General features: G+C 41.5%; 1 protein-coding gene across 1 annotated transcript in view; it reads left to right on the plus strand.

The window, feature by feature from the left end:
• The window catches only part of CUL9 (cullin 9), a gene marked incomplete in the record, with an annotated part of 1346550 nt that overhangs the window by 1009462 nt on the left and 317054 nt on the right, over positions 1-20034 (plus strand). The window contains 2 exon segments of the mRNA XM_053712774.1: positions 16433-16573; positions 18242-18406. Coding sequence (XP_053568749.1) covers positions 16433-16573; positions 18242-18406 — 306 coding nt within the window.

Here is a 20034-nt window from a genome sequence, read left to right on the forward strand (position 1 = left end):
TGACTGTTAATAGTATTGCTAGCCTGTTTAACATGTCTGACTCTGAGGAGGAAACTTCTTGCTCTATGTGTTTAAATGCCACTGTGGAACCCCCTCTGACTTTTTGCCCCTTGTGTACTGAGAGGGCCTTGCAATGTAAAGCAAACATTTTTCCTAAGGATGATTCTCAGTCTGAGGAGAATCAGGGTATACCGCTAACTTCTCCCCAAGCGTCACAACCTTTAACGCCCACCCAAGCGACGCCTAGTTCTTCTACAGCGTTCCATTCATTTACTCTGCATGATATGGCTGCAGTTATGTCAACTTCCCTTACAGATGTATTATTTAAGTTGCCAGTATTACAGGGTAAACGCAGTAGGACAGAAGTCACTTTGAATGCTGAGCCTTCTGATGCGTTGTTAGCCATTTCTGATGTACCCTCACAGGAATCTGAATTGGGGGTCAGGGAACTTCTGTCTGAGGGGGAACTTTCCGATTCGGGAAGTGCTTTACTTCAGACAGACTCGGATGTCATGTCCTTTAAGCTTGAGCACCTCCGTCTTTTACTTAGGGAGGTTTTAGCGACTCTGGATAACTCTGACCCTATTGTGGTGCCACCAGAGAAGTTGTGTAAGATGGACAAATTTCTTTCATGTAATTAGCAAGAGTCCATGAGCTAGTGACGTATGGGATATACATTCCTACTAGGAGGGGCAAAGTTTCCCAAACCTTAAAATGCCTATAAATACACCCCTCACCACACCCACAATTCAGTTTTACAAACTTTGCCTCCTATGGAGGTGGTGAAGTAAGTTTGTGCTAGATTCTACGTTGATATGCGCTCCGCAGCAGGTTGGAGCCCGGTTTTCCTCTCAGCGTGCAGTGAATGTCAGAGGGATGTGAGGAGAGTATTGCCTATTTGAATGCAATGATCTCCTTCTACGGGGTCTATTTCATAGGTTCTCTGTTATCGGTCGTAGACATTCATCTCTTACCTCCCTTTTCAGATCGACGATATACTCTTATATATATACCATTACCTCTGCTGATTTTCGTTTCAGTACTGGTTTGGCTTTCTACAACATGTAGATGAGTGTCCTGGGGTAAGTAAGTAAGCTTATTTTCTGTGACACTCTAAGCTATGGTTAGGCACTTTTTTATAAAGTTCTAAATATATGTATTCAAACATTTATTTGCCTTGACTCAGGATGTTCAACATTCCTTATTTTCAGACAGTCAGTTTCATACTTGGGATAAATGCATTTGTTTCAATCATTTTTTCTTACCTTAAAAAAATTTGACTTTTTCCCTGTGGGCTGTTAGGCTCGCGGGGGCAGAACATGCTTCATTTTATTGCGTCATTCTTGGCGCTGACTTTTTTGGCGCAACATTTTTTTTTCTGTTTCCGGCGTCATACGTGTCGCCGGAAGTTGCGTCATTTTTTGACGTTTTTTTGCGTCAAAAATGTCGGCGTTCCGGATGTGGCGTCATTTTTGGCGCCAAATAATGTGGGCGTCTTTTTTGGCGCTAAAAAATATGGGCGTCATTTTTGTCTCCACATTATTTAAGTCTCATTATTTATTGCTTCTGGTTGCTAGAAGCTTGTTCACTGGCATTTTTTTCCCATTCCTGAAACTGTCATTTAAGGAATTTGATCAATTTTGCTTTATATGTTGTTTTTTCTTTTACATATTGCAAGATGTTCCACGTTGCAACTGAGTCAGAAGATACTTCAGGAAAATCACTGCCCAGTGCTGGAGCTACCAAGCTAAGTGTATCTGCTATAAACTTTTGGTATCTGTTTCTCCAGCTGTTGTTTGTATTGCATGTCATGTCAAACTTATTAATGCAGATAAAATTTCCTTTAGTACTGTTACATTACCTGTTGCTGTTCCGTCAACATCTAATTTTCAGAGTGTTCCTGATAACATAAGAGATTTTATTTTTTAAATCCATTAAGAAGGCTATGTCTGTTATTTCTCCTTCTAGTATACATAAAAGTCTTTTAAAACTTCTCTTTTTTCAGATGAATTTTTAAATGAACATCATCATTCTGATACTGATAATGGTTCTTCTGGTTCAGAGGTTTCTGTCTCAGAGGTTGATGCTGATAAATCTTTGTATTTGTTCAAGATGGAATTTATTCGTTCTTTACTTAAAGAAGTATTAATTGCATTAGAAATAGAGGATTCTGGTCCTCTTGATACTAAATGTAAACGTTTAAATAAGGTTTTTAAATCTCCTGTAGTTATTCCAGAAGTGTTTTCTCTCCCTGATGCTATTTCTGAAGTAATTTCCAGGGAATGGAATAATTTGGGTAATTCATTTACTCCTTCTAAACGTTTAAGCAATTTTATCATGTGCCATCTGACAGATTAAAGTTTTGGGACAAAATCTCTAAAGTTAATGGGGCTTTCTCTACTCCTGCTAAACGTACTACTATTCCTATGGCAGATAGTACTTCATTTAAGGATCCTTTAGATAGGAAGATTGAATCCTTTCTAAGAAAAGCTTACTTATGTTCAGGTAATCTTCTTAGACCTGCTATATTTTTAGCAGATGTTGCTGCAGCTTCAACTTTTTGGTTAGAAGCTTTAGCGCAACAAGTAACAGATCATAATTTTATAGCATTATTATTATTCTATAACATGCTAATAATTTTATTTGTGATACCATCTTTTGATATCATTAGAGTTGATGTCAGGTATATGTCTCTAGCTATTTTAGCTAGAAAAGCTTTATGGCTTAAAACTTGGAATGCTGATATGTCTTCTAAGTCAACTTTGCTTTCCCTTTCTTTCCAGGGTAATAAATTATTCGATTTTCAGTTGGATTCTATTATCTCAACTGTTACTGGAGGGAAGGGAACTTTTTTACCAAAGGATAAAAAAATCTAAGGTAAATTTAGGTCTGATAATCATTTTCGTTCCTTTCCTCACAACAAGGAACAAAAGCCTGATCCTTCATCCTCAGGAGCGGTATCAGTTTGGAAACCATTTCCAGTTTGGAATATATCCAAGCCTTATAGAAACCTGTAGCCAGCTCCTAAATACCCATGAAGGTGCGGCCCTCATTCCAGATCAGCTGGTATGGGGCAGTTTACGTTTTCTTTTAAGGTACAGAATTGGCTTCAAGTTAAGGCCTCCTGCAAAGAGATTTTTTTCTTTCCCGTGTCCCAGTAAACACAGCAAAGGCTCATCATTTCTGAAATGTGTTTCAGATCTAGAGTTGGCTGGAGTAATTATGCCAGTTCCAGTTCTGGAACAGGGGCTGGGGTTTTATTTTATCTCTTCATTGTACCAAAGAAGGTCAATTCCTTCAGACCAGTTCCGGATCTATCTATATTGAATCGTTATGTAAGGATACCAACATTCAAGATGGTAACTGTAGGACTATCCTGCCTTTTGTTTAGCAAGGGCATTATATGTCTACAATAGATTTACAGGATGCATATCTGCATATTCCGATTCATCCAGATCACTTTTAGTTTCTGAGATTCTCTTTTTAGACAAGCATTACCAGTTTTGTGGCTCTACCGTTTGGCCTAGCGTCAGCTCCAAGAATTTTTTTCAAAGGTTCTCGGTGCCCTTCTGTCTGTAATCAGAGAACAGGGTTTTGGTATTTCCTTTTTTGGACGATATCTTGGTACTTGCTCAGTCTTCACATTTTCGCAGAATCTCATACGAATCGACTTGTGTTGTTTCTTCAAGATCATGGTTGGAGTATCAATTTACCAATCAGTTCATTGTTTCCTCAGACAAGGGTAACCTTTTTAGGTTTCCAGATAGATTCAGTGTCTATGACTCTGTCCTTGTCAGATAAGAGAAGTTTAACATTGATATCAGCTTGTCAAAACCTTCAGTCACAATCATTCCCTTTGGTAGCCTTATGCATGGGAAATTTTAGGTCTTAGGACTGCCGCATCGGATGCGATCTCCTTTGCTCATTTTCACATGCGACCTCTTCAGCTCTGTATGCTGAACCAGTGGTGCAGGGATTACACAAAGATATCTCAATTAATATCTTTAAACCGATTATACGACACTCTCTGACATGGTGGACAGTTCACCATCGTTTAGTTCAGGGGGCTTCTTTGTTCTTCCGTCCTGGACTATAATCTCAACAGTCTTACAGGTTGGGGAGCTGTGTGGGGGTCTCTGACGGCACAAGGGGTTTGGGAATCTCAGGAGGTGAGATTACCTATCAATATTTTGGAACTCCGTGCAATTTTCAGAGCTCTTCAGTCTTGGCCTCTTCTGAAGAGAGAGTTGTTCATTTGTTTTCAGATAGACAATGTCACAGCTGTGGCATACATCAATCATCAAGGAGGGACTCACAGTCCTCTGGCTATGAAAGAAGTATCTCGAATTTTGGTTTGGGCGGAATCCAGCTCCTGTCTAATCTCTGCGGTTCATATCCCAGGTATAGACAATTGGGAAGCGGATTATCTCAGTCGCCAAACGTTGCATCCGGGCGAATGGTCTCTTTACCCAGAGGTATTTCTTCAGATTGTTCAAATGTGGGAACTCCCAGAAATAGATCTGATGGCTTCTCATCTAAACAAGAAACTTCCCTGGTATCTGTCCAGATCCTGGGATCCTCGGGCGGGGGCAGTGGATGCATTATCACTTCCTTGGAAGTATCATCCTGCCTATATCTTTCCGCCTCTAGTTCTTCTTCCAAGAGTATTCTCCAAGATTCTAAGGAATGCTCGTTTGTCCTGCTGGTAGCTCCAGCATGGCCTCACAGGTTTTGGTATGCGGATCTTGTCCGGATGGCCTCTTGCCAGCTGTGGACTCTTCCGTTAAGACCAGACTTTCTGTCGCAAGGTCCTTTTTTTCCATCAGGATCTCAAATCCTTAAATTTTAAGGTATAGAGTTTGAACGCTTGATTCTTGGTCAAAGAAGGTTTCTCTGACTCTGTGTTTAATACTATGTGACAGGCTCGTAAATCTGTATCTAGTGAGATATATTATAGAGTCTGGAAGACTTATATTTCTTAGTGTCTTTCTCATCATTTTTTCTTGGCATTCTTTTTGAATACCGAGAATTTTTCAGTTTCTTCAGGATGGTTTAGATAAAGGTTTGTCCGCAAGTTCTTTGAAAGGACAAATCTCTGCTCTTTCTGTTCTTTTTTCACAGAAGGATTGCTAATCTTCCTGATATTTCATTGTTTTGTACAAGCTTTGGTTCGTATAAAACCTGTCATTAAGTCAATTTCTCCTCTTTGGAGTTTGAATTTGGTTCTGGGGGCTTTTCAAGCTCCTCCTTTTGAACCCATGCATTCTTTGGTCGTTATATTACTTTCTTGGAAAGTTTTGTTTCTTTTGGCCATCTCTTCTGCCAGAAGAGTCTCTGAATTTTCTGCTCTTTCTTGTGAGTCTCCTTTTCTGATTTTTCATCAGGATGAGGCGGTGCTGCGAACTTCTTTTGAATTTTTTACCTAAGGTTGTGAATTCTAACAACCTTAGTAGAGAAATTGTGGTTCCTTCATTATGTCCTAATCCTATGCATTCTTTGGATGCTGTTAGAGTTTTGTATTATTTGTCATCTTTTCCGGTTCTAGAAAAGGCCAGAAAGCTTCTGCCATTTCTTTGGCATCTTGGTTGAAATCTTTATTTCATCATGCTTATGTCGAGTCGGGTAAACTCCGCCTCTAAGGATTACAGTTCATTCTACTAGTTCAGTTTCTACTTCCTGGGCGTTTAGGAATGAAGCTTCGATTGATCAGATTTGCAAAGCAGCAACTTGGTCCTCTTTGCATACTTTTTCTAAATTCTACCATTTTGATGTGTTTTCTTCTTCTGAAGCAGTTTTTGGTAGAAAAGTACTTCTGGCAGTGGTTTCAGTTTGAATCTTCTGCTTATGTTTTTCATTAAACTTTATTTTGGGTGTGGATTATTTTCAGCAGGAATTGGCTGTCTTTATTTTATCCCTCCCTCTCTAGTGACTCTTTTGTGGAAAGATCCACATCTTGGGTAGTCATTATCCCATACGTCACTAGCTCATGGACTCTTGCTAATTACATGAAAGAAAACATAATTTATGTAAGAACTTACCTGATAAATTCATTTCTTTCATATTAGCAAGAGTCCATGAGGCCCGCCCTTTTTTGTGGTGGTTATGATTTTTTTGTATAAAGCACAATTATTCCAATTCCTTATTTTATATGCTTTCGCACTTTTTTCTTATCACCCCACTTCTTGGCTATTCGTTAAACTGAATTGTGGGTGTGGTGAGGGGTGTATTTATAGGCATTTTAAGGTTTGGGAAACTTTGCCCCTCCTGGTAGGAATGTATATCCCATACGTCACTAGCTCATGGACTCTTGCTAATATGAAAGAAATGAATTTATCAGGTAAGTTCTTACATAAATTATGTTATTTAGAGGTGCCTGCTTAAACTGATGTTTTTCCGGTTCCTAAGAGAATTGCGGAAATTATTAAGAGGGAATGGGACAGACCGGGTATCCCGTTCGCTCCCTCTCCTAATTTCAAGAAAATGTATCCTATATCTAACACTGTTCGGGACTCCTGGCGAACAGTCCCTAAGGTGGAAAGAGCTATATCTACCCTGGCTAAGCGTACGACTATTCCTATTGAGGACAGCTGCGCTTTCAAAGACCCTATGGATAAGAAATTGGAGGGTCTTCTAAAAAAAGATGTTTATTCATCAAGGTTTCCTCTTGCAACCTACGGCATGCATTGTACCCGTTACAACTGCAGCGACCTTTTGGTTTAACGCCCTAGAAGAGTCTCTTAAGACTGAGACTCCTTTAGAGGATATTTTAGATAGAATTAAGGCTCTCAAGCTGGCTAATTCTTTTATCACAGATGCCGCCTTTCAAATTGCTGAGTTGGCGGCTAAGGATGCTGGATTTGCCATTTTGGCACGTAGAGCGCTATGGTTAAAGTCTTGGTCTGCTGATGTGTCATCTAAGTCAAAGCTTTTGGCTATTCCTTTCAAGGGTAAGACCCTATTCAGGCCTGACTTGAAGGAAATTATTTCTGACATCACTGGAGGTAAGGGTCATCTCCTACCTTAGGATAAGACTGTTAAATTGAGGGGTAAACAAAATAATTTTCGTTCCTTTCTAAACTTTAAAGGAGTCCCCTCTTCTTCCTCTTCTTACACAAAACAGGAAGGGAATTTTGCTCAGGCCAAGTCCATCTGGAGACCCAACCAGGCCTGGAACAAGGGTAAACAACCCAAGAAGCCCGCTGCTGCTACCAAGACAGCATGAAGGGGTGGCCCCCGATCCGGAGCCGGATCTAGTAGGGGGCAGACTTTCTCTCTTTGCCCAGGCTTGGGTAAGAGATATTCAGGACCCCTGGGCACTGGAAATCGTGACCTACGGGTATCAACTGGAATTCAAAAAATTTCTCCCCACTGGGAGATTTCTTCTTTCACGATTGTCTGTAGACCAGATAAAAAGAGAGGCGTTCTTACGTTGTGTAAAAGACCTCTCTACTATGGGAGTAATTCGTCCCGTTCCAAGACTGGAACAGGGACAGGGATTTTACTCTAATCTTTTTGTGGTTCCCAAAAAAGAGGGAACGTTCAGACCCATTTTAGATCTCAAAAGTCTAAACAAATTTCTCAGAGTCCCATCCTTCAAGATGGAGACTATTCGAACAATTTTACCAATGATCCAGGAGGGTCAATATATGACTACTGTGCTCTTGAAGGATGCATACCTGCATATTGCTATCCACAGGGATCATCATCAGTACCTAAGGTTTGCCTTCCTGGACAAATATTTTCAGTTTGTGGATCTTCCCTTCGGGTTGGCCACAGCACCCAGAGTTTTCACGAAGGTTCTAGGGTCCCTTCTGGCGGTTCTCAGACCGTGGGGAATAGCAGTGGCGCCTTATCTGGACGATATTCTGATTCAGGCGTCGACTTATCATCTAACAAGATCTCATACAGACACAGTGTTAGCATTTCTGAGAGCTCACGGATGGAAGGTGAATCTAGGAAAGAGTTCACTAATTCCACAGACAAGGGTTCCCTTCTTGGGAACTCTAATAGATTCTATAGACATGAAGATTTTTCTGACGGAGGTCAGAAAGTCAAAGATTCTAAATACATGCCGAGCTCTTCAGTCCAATCCTCGGCCATTGGTGGCTCAGTGCATGGACGTAATTGGATTGATGGTAGCGGCAATGGACATCATTCCGTTTGCTCGACTTCATCTCAGACCACTGCAACTGTGCATGTTCGGACAGTGGAATGGGGATTATGCAAATTTATCTCCTCAGATAAATCTGGACCAGGAGACCAGAGACTCTCTTCTTTGGTGGTTGTCGCTGGATCAACTGTCCCAAGGGACGTGTTTCCGCAGACCAACGTGAGTGATAGTGACGACGGACGCCAGTCTACTAGGCTGGAGTGCAGTCTGGAATTCCCTGAAGGCTCAGGGTGTATAGACTCAGGTGGAGTCTCTACTTCCAATCAATATTCTGGAACTGAGGGCAATATTCAATGCGCTTCAGGCATGGCCTCAATTGGCTTTGGCCAAATTCATCAGATTTCAGTCGGACAACATTACGACTGTGGCTTACATTAATCATCAGGGAGGAACGAGGAGTTCCTTAGCGATGACAGAAGTTTCCAAGATAATGCGGTGGGCGGAGGCCCACTCTTGTTATCTGTCAGCAATCTACATCCCAGGAGTGGACAACTGGGAAGCGGATTTTCTAAATCGACAGACTTTTCATCCGGGGGAGTGGGAACTCCATCCGGAGGTGTTTGCCTCCCTGATTCTCAGATGGGGCAGACCGGAGTTGGATCTAATGGCGTCTCGTCAGAATGCCAAGCTCCCAAGATACGGATCCAGGTTGAGGGATCCTCAGGCCGAACTGATAGATGCCTTGGCAGTGTCTTGGTCGTTCAACCTAGCTTATGTGTTTCCACCGTTTCCTCTCCTTCACCGGGTAATTGCTTGGATCAAACAGGAGAGGGCTTCAGTAATTCTAATCGCGCCTGCGTGGCCACGCAGGATTTGGTATGCAGATCTAGTGGACATGTCCTCTCTGCCTCCGTGGAAACTTCCAATGAGACAGGAAATTCTCATTCAAGGTCCTTTCCAACATCCACATCTAATTTCTCTGCAGCTGACTGCATGGAGATTGAACACTTGATTTTATCTAAGCGGGGATTCTCTGATTCGGTCATAGATACTTTGATTCAGGCATGTAGGCCTGTCACTAGAAAGATCTATCATAAGATATGGCGTAAATACCTTTTTTGGTGTGAGTCCAAGGGCTACTCATGGAGTAGAGTTAGGATTCCCAGGATTCTGTCCTTTCTCCAAGAAGGATTGGAGAAAGGGTTATCGGCAAGTTCCTTAAAGGGACAAATTTCTGCTTTGTCAATTTTGTTGCATAAATGTTTGTCAGATGTTCCAGACTTTCAGTCTTTTTGTCAGGCTCTAACCAGAATTAAGCCTGTGTTTAGACCATTTTCTCCACCCTGGAGTTTGAATTTAGTTCTTCGTGTTCTTCAAGGGGTTCCGTTTGAGCTCATGCATTCCATAGATATTAAGTTGTTATCTTGGAAAGTTTTGTTTTTGGTTGCTATTTCTTCTGCTCGTAGAGTTTCTGAGATTTCAGCGTTACAATGTGATTTGCCTTATCTTCCATTCTGATAGGGTGGTATTACGTACCAAAACTGGTTTCCTTCCTAAGGTTGTTTCTAATAAGAATATTAATCAGGAAATCGTTGTTCCTTCATTATGTCATAACCCTTCTTCTAAGAAGGAACGTATGTTACATAACCTGGACGTGGTCCGTGCCCTGAATTTTTTCTTGCAGGCGACTAAGGATTTCCGTCAATCATCTCCATTATTCATTGTTTTTTCTGGAAAGCGTAGGGGTCAGAAAGCTACGGCTACCTCCCTTTCTTTTTGGCTGAAGAGTATCATCCGTCTGGCGTATGAGACTGCTGGATAGCAGCCTCCTGAAAGAATTACGACTCATTCTACTAGGACTGTGGCTTCCTCATGGGCATTTAAAAACAATGCTTCTGTTGAACAGATTTGTAAGGCTGCAACTTGGTCGTCTCTTCACACTTTTTCCAAATTTTCCAAATTTGATACTTTTGCTTCTTCTGAGGCTGGTTTTGGGAGAAAGGTTCTTCAAGCAGTGGTGCCTTCCGTTTAGGTTCTTGTCTTGTCCCTCCCTTTCATCCGTGTCCTGTAGCTTTGGTATTGTATCCCACAAGTAAGGATGAAATCCGTGGACTCGTCATATCTTGCAGAAGAAAAGTAAATTTATGCTTACCTGATAAATTTGTTTCTTCTACGATATGACAAGTCCACGGCCCACCCTGTAATTTTTAAGACAGATTTAGATTATATTTTATTTTTTGTAAACTTCATTCACCTCTGCACCTTTGTCTTTTCCTTTCTCTTCCTAACTTCGGTCGAATGACTGGAGGTGGAGGGAAGGGAGGAGCTATATATACAGCTCTGCTGTGGTGCTCTTTGCCACTTCCTGTTAGCAGGAGGATAAATCCCACAAGTAAGGATGAAATCCGTAGACTCGTCGTATCGTAGAAGAAATTAATTTATCAGGTAAGCATAAATTTACTTTTTCGCCTCTGGGATTCTGGTACTAGCGATTTTCATGGTCGCGATTGAGGAATCTTTCGGTGGAAGTTCTATAAATAAAAAAAAAAACACACAAAAGGAACAAAGACGGATGTCTCTGGTCGGGGTGATGTTCCGTCGATTTATCCGAGACTATGTTTAAGTTTCAGAGCTTATATGTTTTTCTGTTTATTATTCTCAGTTTCTGGCCCGGGCTGGTCCTGGTTTGGGTATTGGTTATCTCTGTTCTTTTTGAGGTATATAACAGATATGTTGTGTTCTAAATACCAGGCTGGACCTGTTTGGGTACTAGTTACCTCTCTTCTTTCTTCTTCTCAAGAGGTTGGTTTTCTTGTTCCTTCGGTCCAGAGGAAGCCCTTCTATCCTAGATGTCAGGCTGGTCCTAGTTTAATTCATCTTGGTTGGGCGTCTGATATTGGATTGTGTGCAGTCCTAGTGGCTTACGAGTTGTACCCTGCTTAGCAAAGCTGTTGACTTGGAGTTTGAATTCTGCTGTGGCAGTTTTCTTTAGGAGCTTAGTTTTTCCTCTCCTGTTGAGGAGGGGATGGGTGACTCTTTTGGAGTCCTTTCCCGGTTCCTTTTTTGCAGGGGTGAAATTTTCCCCCTCTATTGGTGCTCTATAGGGGTTCTCTCATTCTATTTGGTTTCTATGCTCTCTATGCAGAGCTTATTTCTTCTTCCTCTTAAAGGTTGATATATGGTTCTCTCTTCCATTTTTCAGGGCGATGAATATGTAGGAACCGTATCGTTTTCAGTATCCTCGCTCTGATCCTAGATTTTTTTTGGGATCTATTTTTGTTTTATACAGTACCCTGTTTTCCTGGGTTCTGGTTTCTCCTGATTTTTGGCGATTCTGGTTTTTCTCCATCGCCTGCTAGGAGTTTTTAAGGAATCTCTCTTGTCCTTTGCATCTTTTGCGTTGGATTTGGAGTGGAGTTCCTGGGGTAGACTCCAGGGTGGTTCTTTGGATGATGTTTGATCTTAAAGACAGGATGTCTCATTAGTCCTTTCTTGAGTTAAAGTACTCAATAGGCTTTCCCTGCAGTATTCCTTCGGGGCTTTGTTGGTACTGTGGGAGAGTGATGTTTAACCTAGTCTGATTCTTCAGCTTGGCATTGTTGCTTATCTATCTTCCAGATTTTCATAACTTTCTGGATAGGCCGCACCGGTCTCCAGTATGCGGTATATCTTTCCCTGTTCTGGGAAAATTACCTTTGGTCTACTGGAGCAGTTTTGACTTATCACTTCCACGGAAGTGGGAGAGTGTATTATGGGATTCCTTCTGTTTTCTTTCTAGGGAATCTTCGGTCACGTTTTCTACTCTGTGGACCTGGTCTTCTGCGTTTATACCAGTTGGGTTCTTTCTGAAGTAGATCTTTTTTATGATTCTGAGAGTTCAGCAGGAGGTCAAGGGACTCTCCTTCTGTGTGTACCTTCGATCTGGATTCCCGAAAAAGGTTTTTTCGGATCTCTACCTTTGGGGGAATCCGATATAGGCTCTCTGGGCGTCCGTGCCTATACCTGTTTTTTTCCCTTAGGAGATTGTTGCTTGGGAAGTTTATTCTTCCTTGTTCTCTTCGACTGTCACTCCTTCTGGATTGACTCAGTCTGGCGGGAGCAGGCATCAGGGTGTCTGATTGATCCTTTTGTGCTGCGACTTTGTTTCGTGGTTTGGTCTTCTCCATTAGGGGTGCTCCTTATTAGGGAGTTTGGCAGGGTGCTTCGCCCTTGGTGTTTTGGTGTATCCTTGAGAGGGGTTTTTCTGAAAGGTGTCAGTCCTTTCCTCAGCTTGTAGCTGGTCCCTCGTTATATTTTTTTGGGATTGCGCCCCCCCCCCTGTTTGGGTGGGGTGGCGTTGATTCTCTCTGATTTTATATCTCTTCTTGAGGTTCTCTCTTTCCGGTTCTTGGATAGGACGGCTAGTTCTTATAGTCTGAGGGTTAGCCTGGCTGCCTAACAGGCGTGCAGTTTCGGGTTGTATCATCCGTCGCCTTCTGTCCTGGTATGTGGGCTCCTAAGCAGACTCTAGATATCTGTTTTCTGTTCCATTCCGAGGTTCATGAACTTTTGGTGTTCATTTCCTTTTGCTAGGACGCGGACTGCGGTCAGGCAGTTGCGTTCTACTTTTTTGCCTTTTCAGGAACTTAGCCTTTCTGATAAGGATATACATTGGTTCTTTGTATCGATGCAGGAGATGTACCTTTAATTTTTCTATTCATTGACCTGTTCGGTTTGTGGAGTATTCTCTACATGTCCTAATATCTCTTGCAGTCTGGTAATCTGCTCTCCTTAGGAGGTTTTCATTCTAAGGAGACTCTTTTCTTCGGGTTTTGCAAGGTGCTTCTCCCTCCATTTGTTCCCTTTTTCTGGGATCATGCCTTGAGGTTTTCTCAGACTTGCTTTAGCATAGTCAGTTTGTTTCTGTCTCTCTTCCTATTCGGAAGTGTAAGGTGTTGGGAGTCTTGGTTGTCTTTGTCGTGTTAGTGGAGGAGTGTTCTTCGTTTGACCTCGTAGACAGCAGGACTCTTGTCTCCTCAGAGGATTTTGTGCTCAGTTTGGGACCAGTGATTTTGTGTGGTCTCTGGCGTGGGTTCTTATGGTCCTAATTTTTGGGCAGTTACTTGGTCCTCCTTTTTTTGGTTCCTTTTCTTCTGTTGAAGCAGTTTTCAGGACATTAGGTTTGTTACAGGCTGTGGTGCCCTCTGATTTGGGCCGCCTCTCTTGTTACCCCCCCATTAGCATTCAGTGTCCTCTATAGCTTGGGTATTGTTTTCCCAAAAGTAATGAATGCAGCTGTGTACTCTCCCTGTATTAAGTAGGAAAACCTGAATTATGTTTACCAGATAATTTCCTTTCCTTCTGTATGGAGAGAGTCCACAGCTCCCGCCCGTGTTTTTCCGTTAGGCGGCCTTATTTATTTTTGTTCTTTTGGCACCTTTTTTTCAACCTGATATTTCTCCTACTTTTCCTCTTTCCCTCGGCAGAATGACTGGGGGATGAGTAAGTGGGGGAGGTATTTAAGCCTTTGGCTGGGGTGTCTTTGCCTCCTCCTGGTAGCCAGGTTCTGTATTTCCCAAAAGTAATGAATGCAGCTGTGGATTCTCCCCGTACAGAAGGAAAGGAAATTATCTGGTAAGCATAATTTGTTTTTTTCTTAAGTGTCATTTGATAGATATTCCCTTGCAGGATTAACAATCTAAGTAGCATCTCTGTCTCTCTGGAAGATTTAACATCTTTTAAGGATCCCATGAATGGAGGCTTCACTGTTGATATACTACAAGGTCACTGATGCTGCCCGTCACCTTGCGTCATTGGCTTTCACAATGTGTTCAGCTAGCTCCCAGTAGTCCATTACTGAACCTTTAACAAAGGATATCAAAAGAATGCAGCAAATTTGATGTTAGAAGTAAATTGGAAAGTTACTTAACATTTTATAGTCTATCCATATCATTAAATAAATATGTTGTTTTTGCACGAGAAAAATTTCCGTTGCATCTGAAATTTACGTTAAAAATGCACATTGCTGGATCTATCAGTTTAAGGACCTGCACGACAAAGGTTATTCACACTGTAAACTAATTTAGCTGTGGCACTGTATGACTGTCTGACATTAGTATGGAGATTGTTGTGCTTACAAATAGTCTTCAGTAGGACCTTGGCTGGCAGATATCCAGTCTGCACAATACATTTTTCTCTATTTTATCATGGGGAATATTTAGTTCTGTACACATAATAAATCTGGTTGTGCCCAACTTCTCCACAATGTGCAAAATTTGAAGGTTTAAAAATAGGAAATTCCAACTAGTAGACTACTTGCCCAGACCTGGCATTAGGAAGTAGAGCTGCGCATCTTCACTTGTCTCACGATTCGATTCGATTACGATTATCATTGTAACGATTCGATACGATTCGATTCTACGATGCATCGCGATGCATCACGATTACTGCCCATGATTTTCATGATGTTGTTCTATTCCATATTTTATATATATATATATGTGTGTGTGTGTATGTATGTGTATATATATATATATATATATATACACACACACATATATATATATATATATATATATATATATATATATATATATATAATAATCTTTTAAACAACTGTGTAAGATGGAAGAGCACTTATAAACATAATACTACAATATGCACAGAAATGTATCTGTAGATTTATTTTACAAAGGAAAATATAACCAGCAGCAGTGTACTCACTCAAACATTCTCACGGAGTACATGCAGACATCTGAAATCTGACCCAGAGAGCATTACCAATAGACCTCCTCTCACATGTTCCGGTCAGGAATTTTTATGACACCTATCCTAAAGAGCCGACAGCAGCCTCATGTAAACAGTGAATCTTTTCTTGTATTATAGATTCACTGTTTACTGTTGCGGTCTCTGCTGCATGTTTCCTCTCTGTCAGATCCCTAGCCCAAACGAGCATTTGAGGGTTGCTGTAAAACTTTTGACTTACTGTATCTAATAGAAACCCTCAAATGCTCGTTTGGGCTAGGGATCTGACAGAGAGGAAACATGCAGCAGAGACCGCAACAGTAAACAGTGAATCGATAATACAAGAAAAGATTCACTGTTTACATGAGGCTGCTGTCGGCTCTTTAGGATAGGTGTCATAAAAATTCCTGACCGGAACATGTGAGAGGAGGTCTATTGGTAATGCTCTCTGTGTCAGATATCTGCGCAGTGTGCACAGGAAGTCCTGAATCACAGGACTTCCCTGTCAGACTCGCCTGGCATGTATGGGGTTAATGGTGCCTATCTGGGAGTTGCCTGTTCTATGTCACCTGTCTTTATAATATAAGCCTTTCCAAGCCTCCTCCTCCCCTGTATGTCAGTTTGTTTATTTTTTTATTGCAAGTACTGTGAGTTTGCCCTCCCTTCACTGACTGCTGCTTTATTTAATACTATTGATATTGGTAGTACTAGCAGTCAGTGCCTATCACTGTTCTACGTTATCAGCAGCTAATTCAGAGGGATTATATGAATTCCTGTGACACTGGCTACCGAGAGCCTCTCTCTGACGTGCACAATATTGCACTACGTAGAACAGTGATAGGCACTGACTGCTAGTACTACCAATACCAATAGTATTAAATAAAGCAGCAGTCAGTGAAGGGAGGGCAAACCAAACTCCCAGTACTTGCAATAAAAAAAATAAACGAACTGACATACAGGGGAGGAGGCGGCTTGGAAAGGCTTATATTGTGGCTCCATAACAACAGTGAAGTTTAAAAACGGAGCAATGAGTAAAACAGGAAACTGACAGTACAAGACTCATTTCCTCACATACCGAATCCCCTGCCCATGACGTCACTGACCCGGAATCGATTAAGATCCTTCACTGCATCGATGCAGAATCGTTCACTGCTGCATCGTGATGCATCGGTGTGACGATTATTTTTGACAGCCCTATTAGGAAGAGTAAAAAATCCCTCTAGAACAGGATCCAGAGAGGACCCTGCCTTAAGTGCAGGAGTTCCTGTGCGGTTAGTGGTTACTTTGTTTTTAGAAAATTCATAGGTTCTTAGTGTAGTTCTATTTTAAAATGTTTAATTCTACAGCTCTTCTTCAATAACCGTTTAAAATGTCCTAAAAGCTCATGGAATCTGTCGTTCACATGATTTCATGGACTGGTGAAGAATACTCTAGTCAGCTGAGCCACTGCTTGTATCACATATGGAATAGGTAACTGAGTGTCCCTTCTTTCACTTACATCTATGGAGCCAGTTAAGCATACAGTGCAAGAGGTTCCTGGTCTGGTAAATGCTGCTGAGCTTTCTTTGCTTGACGGTTTTAAACTCTTGTTTATCACAGAGCTGTTGGAAGGAATACCTGACCACTAGAATAGAACAGAACCTTGTACTGAACTGCACCTGTCCCACTACGGACTGTCCTGCTCAACCAACCTCTGACTTCATTCGCAACATCATCTCCTCCAAAGAAGTCGTGGACAAGGTAATGTGAAGTCTGTGGGAAGGGGGGATGTTCCTGAGGTTATAGCTTAGGGCTTTGTGAGTGATGGATCCCTTTCTGATGCCGCCATCTGCAGGACAAATGTTATATGTTCATCCCTGACACACATCAGTCTAATGCCTCACAATATCATCCACTTTATTATTGAGCAGCCATTTACAACTTAAGAAGTACACTTTCCCCTCGCTAAACTCCAGAGATGATCTTCTGAAAGCGCTAAAGGCACCTTTACCTGTGATTATTGCGCCTTTGTTGGCACTGAATACGCTGCGATTTCCAGTCTTAGTAACTTCTATGTCCCTTAAATAGCATAGAGCACAACATAAACCACAATAGAAAACCAGAACACACTGGGTCACAATGAGTCTTGCCTGGGCGGTGCTGTTTGTTGTCTTCTATCTTACCTCTTGCTGTTTGTTGTCTTCTATCTTACTGTAGCGGAGAGGCAGTCGGATCCGCAATATCTTTTAGTTAGGCCAGGGGTCAGCAACCTTCGGCTCCCAGATGTTTTTAGGCTATCTGAGCATCATGGGAAATGTAGTTCCAAAACATCTGGGAGCCGAAGGTTGCTGACCCCTGAGTTAGGCAGAGACATCCTCATCTTAAAAATGTTGTCTAAATAATTCAGTCCAAGTTTAAGTCTAAATCAGCTATTTATTTTGCTTCTAGCCGCTGCTTAAAGCTGGTGCAACAACAACAACTGCTAACAACAACTGTCTAAGACAATACAGTTACTCAAAACTAACAGTTACTCAAAACTGAAGTTAACCCCTCCAGTACTGTTGCATTTGCACCCTGTAGGCACAGGGTGACTTAACATAATGCTTGAATCCATAATCTGTAGGGAGGTTGACAGAGGGATCTGTCATACTTACCTCTTGCTGTTTGTTGTCTTCTATCTTACCTCTTGCTGTTTGTTGTCTTCTATCTTACCTCTTACTGTTTGTTGTCTTCTATCTTACCTCTTGCTGTTTGTTGTCTTCTATCTTACCTCTTGCTCTTTGTTGTCTTCTATCTTACCTCTTGCTCTTTGTTGTCTTCTATCTTACCTCTTGCTGTTTGTTGTCTTCTATCTTACCTCTTACTGTTTGTTGTCTTCTATCTTACCTCTTGCTGTTTGTTGTCTTCTATCTTACCTCTTGCTGTTTGTTGTCTTCTATCTTACCTCTTGCTGTTTGTTGTCTTCTATCTTACCTCTTGCTGTTTGTTGTCTTCTATCTTACCTCTTGCTGTTTGTTGTCTTCTATCTTACCTCTTGCTGTTTGTTGTCTTCTATCTTACCTCTTGCTGTTTGTTGTCTTCTATCTTACCTCTTGCTGTTTGTTGTCTTCTATCTTACCTCTTGCTGTTTGTTGTCTTCTATCTTACCTCTTACTGTTTGTTGTCTTCTATCTTACCTCTTGCTGTTTGTTGTCTTCTATCTTACCTCTTGCTGTTTGTTGTCTTCTATCTTACCTCTTGCTGTTTGTTGTCTTCTATCTTACCTCTTGCTGTTTGTTGTCTTCTATCTTACCTCTTGCTGTTTGTTGTCTTCTATCTTACCTCTTGCTGTTTGTTGTCTTCTATCTTACCTCTTGCTGTTCGTTGTCTTCTATCTTACCTCTTGCTGTTCGTTGTCTTCTATCTTACCTCTTGCTGTTTGTCTGGCAGTATGAGAAGGCCTTGCTGCGTGGCTTTGTGGAGAGCTGTTCCAACCTGACGTGGTGCACTAACCCTCAAGGCTGTGATCGAGTGCTTTGTAAAGAAGGTCTGGGCAACGGAGCAGCATGTGCCAAGTGTTCATGGCTTTCCTGTTTTACCTGCAGCTTCCCAGAGGTGAGTCACTGCTAGTTATGTTATCATCACATATACAGTTATATGGTCAGTCTTGTGTCCTCTCTTTATACTGTGTATATATCACTGCTAGGGTTACAAATCTCCTATCACTTTATGCTGTGTATATATCACTACTAGGGTTACAAGTGTCCTATCTCTTTATGCTGGGTATATATCACCGCTAGGGTTACAAGTGTCCTATCACTTTATGCTGTGTATATATCACCGCTAGGGTTACAAGTGTCCTATCGCTTTATGCTGTGTATATATCACTGCTAGGGTTACAAGTGTCCTATCTCTTTATGCTGTGTATATATCACCGCTAGGGTTACAAATCTCCTATCACTTTATGCTGTGTATATATCACCGCTAGGGTTACAAGTGTCCTATCTCTTTATGCTGTGTATATATCACTGCTAGGGTTACAAGTGTCCTCTCTTCATGCTGTGTATATATCACCGCTAGGGTTACAAGTGTCCTCTCTTCATGCGGTGTATATATCACCGCTAGGGTTACAAGTGTCCTCTCTTCATGCTGTGTATATATCACCGCTAGGGTTACAAGTGTCCTATCTCTTTATGCTGTGTATATATCACCGCTAGGGTTACAAGTGTCCTCTCTCTTTATGCTGTGTATATATCACCGCTAGGGTTACAAGTGTCCTCTCTCTTTATGCTGTGTATATATCACTGCTAGGGTTACAAGTGTCCTATCACTTTATGCTGTGTATATATCACCGCTAGGGTTACAAGTGTCCTATCACTTTATGCTGTGTATATATCACTGCTAGGGTTACAAGTGTCCTATTACTTTATGCTGTGTATATATCACCGCTAGGGTTACAAGTGTCCTCTCTTCATGCGGTGTATATATCACCGCTAGGGTTACAAGTGTCCTCTCTTCATGCTGTGTATATATCACCGCTAGGGTTACAAGTGTCCTATCTCTTTATGCTGTGTATATATCACCGCTAGGGTTACAAGTGTCCTCTCTCTTTATGCTGTGTATATATCACCGCTAGGGTTACAAGTGTCCTCTCTCTTTATGCTGTGTATATATCACTGCTAGGGTTACAAGTGTCCTATCACTTTATGCTGTGTATATATCACCGCTAGGGTTACAAGTGTCCTATTACTTTATGCTGTGTATATATCACCGCTAGGGTTACAAGTGTCCTCTCTTCATGCTGTGTATATATCACTACTAGGGTTACAAGTGTCCTATTACTTTATGCTGTGTATATATTACCGCTAGGGTTACAAGTGTCCTATCTCTTTATGCTGTGTATATATCACCGCTAGGGTTACAAGTGTCCTATCACTTTATGCTGTGTATATATCACCGCTAGGGTTACAAGTGTCCTATCTCTTTATGCTGTGTATATATCACTACTAGGGTTACAAGTGTCCTATCTCTTTATGCTGTGTATATATCACCGCTAGGGTTACAAGTGTCCTATCGCTTTATGCTGTGTATATATCACCGCTAGGGTTACAATTGTCCTCTCTTCATGCTGTGTATATATCACCGCTAGGGTTACAAGTCTCCTATCACTTTATGCTGTGTATATATCACTGCTAGGGTTACAAGTGTCCTCTCTTCATGCTGTGTATATATCACCGCTAGGG

Source organism: Bombina bombina, chromosome 4 (assembly GCF_027579735.1).
Source record: "Bombina bombina isolate aBomBom1 chromosome 4, aBomBom1.pri, whole genome shotgun sequence".
NCBI lineage: Eukaryota > Metazoa > Chordata > Amphibia > Anura > Bombinatoridae > Bombina > Bombina bombina.